The 8,386-nt window shown below is 55.4% G+C and overlaps 1 protein-coding gene and 1 long non-coding RNA gene across 3 annotated transcripts in view; one reads left to right on the top strand and one right to left on the bottom strand.

Moving 5' to 3' along the window:
* Positions 1 to 336: 336 nt before the first annotated feature.
* TMEM121B (transmembrane protein 121B) lies at positions 337 to 5,102 on the bottom strand. Its single transcript, XM_064735881.1, has one exon. It carries the CDS (start codon positions 5,044 to 5,046, stop codon positions 3,520 to 3,522), a length of 1,527 nt encoding a protein of 508 aa, XP_064591951.1. The 5' UTR covers positions 5,047 to 5,102; the 3' UTR covers positions 337 to 3,519.
* Positions 5,103 to 5,303: 201 nt separating this feature from the next.
* The window catches only part of LOC135459632 (uncharacterized), a 46,350-nt gene continuing 43,267 nt past the window's right edge, over positions 5,304 to 8,386 (top strand). For both annotated transcript variants that reach the window (XR_010443069.1, XR_010443068.1), the window contains exon 1: positions 5,304 to 6,732. This is a non-coding gene — a long non-coding RNA (uncharacterized LOC135459632). The remainder of the gene's footprint in view (positions 6,733 to 8,386) is intronic.

Raw genomic sequence — 8,386 nt, 5'->3', positions numbered from 1 at the left:
TTTTATCTTACAGCAATTAACATGTAAATCTGATTTTTTTTTCCCCATGAGTCTTTTTCAAGTGGTATAAATTCCTATAAATCACTTGAATAGGAAGCTCAGAAGTGTCATTTGAATTTCCTTGCCTTAGTCATTCCCTTCTCAAATAACTCCCTTGGTGTTACAGCTCTTAGAATTTGCCTTCACTTAGAAAAAGTTTGTTTGAAGGGAAAATCCAGACACTATTTTAGCAATCCAGTATGAGGAAAACAAGTAACTAACACATCTGTTGGTCCCTATTCAATACAAAATTGAATATCCCAGCAAGAATCAAAGGAGGGAAAAGAAGGAACAAAATCAGTCACAAGTTTCTAATTTTATTTTAACAATCTTGCTTTTTAAAAAATACAAGTTCTGATTAATGCCAGGGGGATGCCAAGTGTCCATCAGCCACAGGCCTTATCTCTCACTTCCATTTCCCCTCCTGGGAGTAGTCATCTCTTTTGTCAGGATAGCAAACAAAGAGCAGTAAAATGCTAAATAACTGAGTTGTGTAACAGGATCCCAAGGGACCTGTGTCTTAGTATGGCACAAATTCGTTCAGCAAAGTGTTACTGACCTGGACCAGTAATTAATGTTGGCACAATGTACAGGAGTTGTGCAAGGTGCATCAGGAGAGGTATTGTTTGCACTTCCATGGTGCCACCAGCTCTCTTCTGCAAACAGAAAGGTTTAAGGAAGCAAGAGCTCAGTTACCAAAGAGGAGGGGATTCAAGAGGAGGAGCAGGTTTATAAACAGGACATTGAAGATCTTTAAATGTTTTTTCATAGTAGTTAATTGCAGGAGCAGCTGAGCTGCCCTTTTAGTTGCAAGGGGGCTTCAGTATAGGCAACTACAAGAGCTTTAACGCTCTCCAAACAGCACAATTCCTAACAACCTAGAAACCATGGCACCACAAAGAACAACTTTTCCTACAAAGGAATTCTATGCAACACAAGTGTCATTTTGCAGGGTCGTGTGTCCCAGGCAACCTTTTCATCCATGGAGAAATCTGAACTGTGAGTTCACTGCCAATGGGTTAAAAATGCCATGGCCAGATAAATTTCAAATATGCCATTTTTCTCAAGAACGTCCTAACTGGAAAAAGGCACTCACTTTTGAAACAGCAACTTTGTTATGGGCTATGGACGGGTACTGAAGTAAGACTCAGTAATAATTGTGCTGTGATTCTTCTGATGTCTCAACTATGCTCATGCTTCAGTGTATTGGGGGTTAGCACTTTGGTGCTTTTGGGAACTTGGCCATAGGAGCAGCCAAACATAGTTGGTGATGAAAAGCTTTTTTTTTTTGCAAAGTTGGTTGGGGATTTATTTTTTTTTTCCTTCAGCTGTTTAACTGAAGAATGGAGTAGTCCTAGGTTCAGGTATCACCTTATTGTCTCTTGAATAATTATTTCTGAGCTTCTACTACTAAGAAGGAAGGTGCAAGGAAACAAATATCTGTACAAGCAGAATATGCCTGTAATTACACCTCCTTTGGCCAGGAACTTAGCATCCCCTCAACACATTTCACATCACATAGGAAAAGTTCACAGTACCAAGTTTTACAATCACAGTCACTCACAGCACCAAGATTGTCCAGACAAGAAGAAGTAACCGAAGAGAAAGGCCACTGGCCAAAATTCACACAACTGCCCACGAAAGGGCTCAGGTTAAAAATAAAGCACTGGTGGGAAAGTTAAGCCTAGCTTTTGCCAACTCTCCATTTGGCAGGAGGAGAGCAGCAAGTCACCCATCCTAGCTGCACTTCTGAACAGAACAGCACTATTGACCCATCTTTTCCAGGGGCTTTTCCAGCCCCTCAAAGCCCATCAGCCACCGAGAGCTGGGGGAGAAGAGAGCCCCATGGCAGCCCCACCTCTGCCTCTGGAGCTGGAATACCAGACTGTAAACATTTTGTTGTAGCAGTCCACCGGAGCAGGCAGTTGATCCCACTCTGTGACAAGGAAGGTGGGACAGAGGCTCTGAAGCCCAAGCCCTGAAAGAAAGAATAAATGTGTGTGCGGAAGAAGCCTGGGCTGCACCTGCAGTCCTGCTGTGGGTAGCAGTTGGTTGTGCTTTATTTCCCCTTCCCATCAGGACAGCTTGAAAAAAAAGAAAAAAAAAGAAACAAAACTTGCAACAGGAAACTTGTTTTTCACAATTATTGCAGCCTTGCCCAGATAACAAAATATAAGCCTGGGAGGGGCAAAGTCCTTCCTCCAGACATGGTCTGTGTGCTCCTCCTTCCATGGGCTGGTTTCAGGAGCAGCTGCAGCCAGGCAGAAGAGCAGGCCTTAACCCCACCCAACATTCACGGAGCTTCAAACCAAAGAAAACTGTGTTCCTATGAGAGGCTACTAACAATTTTTCCCCACCTACCCTAAACCACATGCACACAGAGGACAGGATGCTGATCCTTGGGCTTTCACCAAAGCTCGAGAGCCCCTGTGGCCCGAGGGCTCCTGCAGCACTTTGCTTTTTCTGTGCTGAAATGTTTGGTTCACTGAGCATGGAGCCCACCCCGAGCAGTGCCAGCGTCCTCTGCTCTGCTCTGCTCCTGGAGAGGGGGCACTCTGCAGGCTCAGCCCCACCTCTGCTCTCTCCAGCAGGCATGGAAGGGGGCCAGAGGAAATTTTCCAGCCTTTCTGGCTGTATAAAGGAAGACCCTACGCTCCGTGTAAAAGAAAACCAACGGTGATCCCGTAAACATGCATATTCACAGAGAAATGAGAGCCCCAGCACGTGGGGATGCCAGCAGGAGGCTGCTGTAAACCCTGTTCTCACCAGAAATAAATGTCTTGGTGGGTATGAAATGGGGCCTAAGCCCTGGTTTGTGTCCATGCTGGACTGGTTTCTTTAGCGTGTGAAGTCAGTGTAAGATGCAAAAGGTTGAAGCACAGAGGTAGACATTTTGGCTAGGAGAAGGTGGCTCATGGGCTGAAGTGACCGAGTGGCCAGCGTGCTTCCAGAGGTTCCTTAGCTGTACACAAAGGCCTGGAAACACAGGCAGCAGCTTTGCAGGACCGAGGGAAACCAAAGCGTGCTTCCTTCTGTCCTTCTGGAGGCAACATCTGCTGGTCAGGCCCCTCTTGCATCTCATTATTGTGGTCAGCAGGAGTTCTTAAAGGAGGGGACAAATGCACTGGTCCCTGTTTAGGATGAAAAGGAAAAACTGAACCTTTTCGGTGACAAAGCAACACAATGTCCTGGGAGGGGGGGGAAGAGTGGGATCCTCCAGACAGTGGAGATGCAGAAGCACTGGAAGAAGTCTTGTCATGAAGGACAGGTGCGTTTTCCGGGGACAAGCGTCATCCGTAGGCTCCTGCAGGTAGTCGGGTTTGTGCGGAGCTTCCGCTGCTGGATTTGTCCATGAGGAAGGGAGGAGGGGAACGGGAGTCCGACAGGGAAACCCACGTCCCCTTCCCCTGCTCGGCCACGGCGGAGGGAACCTGAGCAGAACGCAGAGACAGATTCTCTGCCGGGAGCGGGCCCGGGGGCTCAGCCCTGGGCGGTGACCGCCAAGGCGTTCACGTACCCGTGGGGCCCCACGTCCACGTCGGAGAGCCCGTGGGCCAGCGGGGCGGCGGCGGGCGCGGCGGCGGCCGGGCCGTACTTGGCGGGCGGCGGGGCGGCGGCGGGCCGGAGGAGGCAGCAGGTCTCCAGCGCCTCCAGGCCGCGGCAGGTCAGGAAGAAGAGGTTCTTGAGCATGAAGAGGGACAGCGGCTGCTGGTAGCGCAGGAGCAGGAGGCAGCGCAGCGCCAGCAGCGGCGCGTCCAGCAGCCCGGCGGGCAGCAGGAGGTGCAGGGCGAGGCGGGCGGCGCCGGGCGGGCGGGCGGCGCTCAGCTCGTACAGCCACAGCACCGGCGAGGCCAGGCAGAGGAAGTAGACGGCGATGAGCAGGTAGCGCAGCGGGGCGGGCAGCGGCGCCGGCCGCCCGGGCTGCAGCACCAGCTCCAGCAGGGAGAAGCTGTCGAGCAGGTCGAGGCAGGTGGCGAGGAAAGCGGCGGCGGCGCGGTGCTGCGGCGGCGGCTGCGGCGGCAGGAGCAGCTGCCCGGCGCCCTCGGTGCCGATGGCCCGCAGCAGGCAGTACAGCAGCGGCGCGGACAGCGCCAGGGTGATGCGGAAGCCGGTGGTGCCCAGCGGCAGGCGCAGCTCGATCAGCTCCAGGATGGAGGTGCCCAGGATCAGCGCCGCCTTGGGCGTGAAGGCGATGGAGTAGATGAGCCAGGCGAGGTGCGCGTAGGCGAAGTCGCCGCCACGGGGGGGGACCCCGGCCCCGCGTCCCCCGGCCCCGCGGCCGCCGGGGGGGCCGTGCAGCAGCAGCGGGTGCGGCGGCGGCGGCCCGGGGGGCGGCGGGGGCCGCTCCCGGCGGCGCGCCCGGCTGTTGCGGCAGAAGAAGATGCCCCAGCCGGCCGCCAGCACCAGGTCGGTGGCGATCCAGCTGCACCAGTACAGGTCGGTGACGGCGATCAGGTAGAGGTCCAGCAGCGCGCCCTGCCCCAGCAGCAGCACCAGGGACAGCGCCTGGAAGCCCCAGCGCCGCCCTCCCCCCGCCCCGCCGGGCCCCAGCAGCGCCCCCGCCGCCGCCCCGCCGCCCCCCGCCCCGCCGCCCGCCGCCGCCGCCCCGTACAGCTCCGCCGCCGTCATGCTGCGGCCCGGGCTCCCGCCGCCGCCGCTGCTGATGCTGCTGCTGCTGCTGGGGAGCGGCGAGGCGGCGGCGGGCAGCGGGGTGGCGGGCGGCGGCACCAGGGGCTTGCTGATGCTGCTGCTGTCCTCCTCCTCTTCCTCCTCCTCCTCCTCCTCCTCTTGCTCGGCGCTGCTGCGGGGGCTGCGGGGGCGGCGGGCCCGCGCCGAGCCCGAGCTCGACCCCGAGCCCCGCCGGCTGCCGCCGCTGCTGGAGCCCCGCTGGAAGAGGGGCTGCCGGTCGGCGGCGTGCGGCGGCAGCGGCGGCGGCGGCGGCGGCGGCGGCTGGAAGGAGCCCGAGGAGGAGGAGACCGAGCGCTGGTTGGAGGCAGCGCGGTGCATGGTCCTCCCCGGCCCCCGAGCCGGCGCGCCGGGCCCGACGGCCGCGCCGCGGCCCCCGGCCCGCCCCCGGCCCGCCCCCCGCAGCGGCCCCGGGCCCGGCGGCGGCGGCGGCAGCGGCGCGGAGAGCCCGAGCGGCGGCGGGGGAGCCCGGGGGCGGCGCCGAGCACAGCCGCAGCAGCTGCCGGAGCCGGGGCGGGCGGCTGGCGGCGGTGGGTGGGCTGGGGCTGGGGCTGGGGGAGAGGCTGCGCGGCCGGGGGAGGGGAGGAGGGGGCGACAACGGGAGGTGAGGAAGGCGCCCCCGCCCTGTCCCCCGGGATGCTCCCCTGCCACATCCCGGGGCGCCTCCTGCCCCGCAGGAGCCCCGCCAGCTGCCCATGGACGTGCCACAGCCCCGCAGCACCCAGTCCGTAACATCGGATGTGCTTCAGCCTCCCCTGGTCTCTCCAGGCTGGCCAAGACAAAGACCAGTTGGCCTGGCACAGAGCCTACAGGGAAGCGCTCATTTGTGGCTCATCTGTGCTGCTGGACATTCATCTGCCCATGCATTTGGTCTGGTGTGTTTGTTCATCAAAGTAAGTGTCCTTTATCCCCCCTTTATCAGCTTTCTGAGCTGAGCCAATCCACGTGCTCAGGGTCCTGCCCAGTTTGCCATGATGGGACAGAGCCCTTGAATTGATATGAACAGCTCTGGAGTTCTTACTTCTGCTGAAAGCAACAATTGGGACCTTTATTGACCCACTATTAATGGCCTCGAATTGAGCTTAATAGCTGGCTGCATCTGTTTATCACCAGCACTGACGGCTTGGCACGTCATGTTCCAAAGTGCCTTGGTACTCAGCATCACCAGCTCCTCATCTGTACCTGTGCCCACCAGTGATGAGCCAGGTGCTGCCTGACAATGATGTGGAGCACATCAAATAAACTGTGTCCACAAATATCTGTATTAACTACACTTTGTGATAAAGATCCAAAATAGCTTCACATTTTCAGCATGTTGCTGAATCAACACATGGCACTGAGCAAATGCTGCTTGGTGGTGGGAAAGGACGTCCAGGACAGCAGTGACAACCATCCAATACATGTTATTGCAGGCTCCCTGAGGAGCCCTGCCCCAGGCAATGTCCCTGCTGCTCTTGGCTACAAGGAGAAATCAGTCTGGGGTACAAGGAGAATTCATGCTTAAACTTGAAGCAAAGAGTAAGGGAAAGGGAGAACTTGGGGTGGATTGACACAAAGATTTCTTTGGGCACACAGCAACAATCAGGGGAAGCCTTTCTCTCTTTGATTGGCTTTGCTGCCCAAGAAAAATCCATGGCCAAACGATTGCTTAGATTTCTGCCTACTAAAGTCTACAATTTCTGTACAACCCCACAAACACTCCGCTGAAGGCTCTGGATGGGCTCTGATAGGGAGCCGGAGGCTGGAGTCCATGGCCAGGGAGGATGATTGCTCTCTCTGGTGCTGTTTCATGTTCCTGGGCAGGTGTTGGGAGTTGCCCAGCTCAGGACAGCTCAGAGTGGTGTGAGTGACCCCAGCTGTGCCTCCTCATGTGGTTTCCACATAAAGGCTGGCTTGGATGGCAGTGTAAGTCTGTGTGGCCCACGGTAGAGGGAAAACCCACATCCTTATGTTCTGGATCCTGGCTTTTATCCAAGGTGGGTGAGTGCCTTCACCTGACTCTCTCAGGTAAGCCATGATTTCTTTGTGGTCAGCCCTCAGCATTAGCTAAATTGCTCTTGCCTGCAAGGGGGGTTTTCCTCTTCCACAAGAGGATGTGGAGTGAAAACCAAGCATCCATCTGGGCTGCTGAGGGCAACAGCCCCCATGCAGAGAGTGCTGTTCCTGCCCTGCCTGGGCAGCAGACAGTGGCAGCTCTGCCTCCTTGGCTGTTGTGCTCTGGGTTTCCTGAGCAGTGCAATTCCCTGTGTGCCAGGGGCTGGACTCACTTAGCTGCCCTGGCAGCCCACCACAGGCCCTCATTTCACAAAGCAGCCCCATTCCCCAAAGCTTTGGGAGGCTGTGTGGGTGAAGGGAATGGGGTGGGGATCCCTGGGCTTTGGGAGGGCTGTCACCCACAGCTGGGGTGCAGAGCTGGGAAATGGCTCTGACCCTGCTCCCAGGGGATGTGGGGTGACAGGATGAGGAGCTGGAGGGAGCTGGTGCAGGGGCTGCTGGTGGGCTGTGTGAGCAGGCAGGAGAGCCGTGGCAATGCTCTGCAGACACCACAGGAGAACCTTCACTGCTGGGGCTGTGTGAGCAGGGCAGGAGCAGCCCCGTGGAAAGGGCTCTCCAGACACCACAGGATGCCTGCTGGGCTGTGATGGAGGTTCCTGCATCCAAGGAAGGTGGGAACAGGGATAACCTGTGGTGGCACAGCAAGGGGAGCTATGACAAGGAATGGGGAACACCAGGAAGGAGGGTGGAAGCTCAAGGGCTTCAGCATGGGCTCCAGCAGTGCAAACACAGAAACAAAGAGGTGAGGATATGAAAGGAGCTTATTTGTAGGAAAGGAAGCAGAAATTGTGCCTCTGCTTCAAAATGGGAATGAGGGGGAAAATGACTTCTACTCGAGAGAGCTCTGAAGAGCTTTTTGTGGCACACTGTAGGATGGGATATGACAAGATGATGCTTCCCATGTGATCCAGTTATTTAATGCAATGTGCAGTCCTTGGATGTGTTAGTGCTTAACCATTGCTGTTAAAACATTAAAAAGCTAAACTATAAATAGAGTCTACTCTTTAGTAGCTCCCAAGCTATGTTTTTGGCTTTTTTATGTACTGATGTGTATGCATAGAGATGTGTGTGTGTATACATATATTTAAAGGCAAACAGCAGACAGAGTTTTGTGCAATAGTCATACTGAATATCTAAAATGCTACCATTTTTAGTTTACACTGCAAGTGGAAACAAGTGTGCCCTCAAAAATACCCCTGCTGGGGGAAGGCAAAACTTTCTTGAGGGCTGAACTTGGGAGGAAACAAAATAATGACTCAATTTCTTGGGGGAAGGAAAAAAAATAAGAAAAACAGGGCAGATATATGCCTGAAAGAAAGACCAGAAACTAGATACCTAATTATACCCTGCAGTGAGCTGTCAGAAACTGGCAGCAGTGGGAGGGAAAGAGGCAAAGCTGATCTCAGGGAGTTGGAGCATAATCTGCTCCAACCATACTTAAAATGCCTTTTGTGTGGGAAAGGAAGCTTCTGGGATTCTCTGACACACACTTTGTGCTGCACTTATCCAACCCATTCAAATGGTCAGGGCTGAAGTGACAGATAAGTGTAAAAAAGTTTCACCTGGCCAGCACCAAAATTCAACGATGCCTTGGCTTCCAAACACA

Source organism: Zonotrichia leucophrys, chromosome 1A (assembly GCF_028769735.1).
Source record: "Zonotrichia leucophrys gambelii isolate GWCS_2022_RI chromosome 1A, RI_Zleu_2.0, whole genome shotgun sequence".
Classification (NCBI taxonomy): Eukaryota; Metazoa; Chordata; class Aves; order Passeriformes; family Passerellidae; genus Zonotrichia; species Zonotrichia leucophrys.
This window is presented reverse-complemented; position numbering and strand designations above follow the sequence as displayed.

Excerpts from the sequence above, each read along its gene's own strand:
- TMEM121B (XM_064735881.1), bottom strand. The coding sequence starts at position 5,046 with ATGCACCGCGCTGCCTCCAACCAGCGCTCGGTCTCCTCCTCCTCGGGC.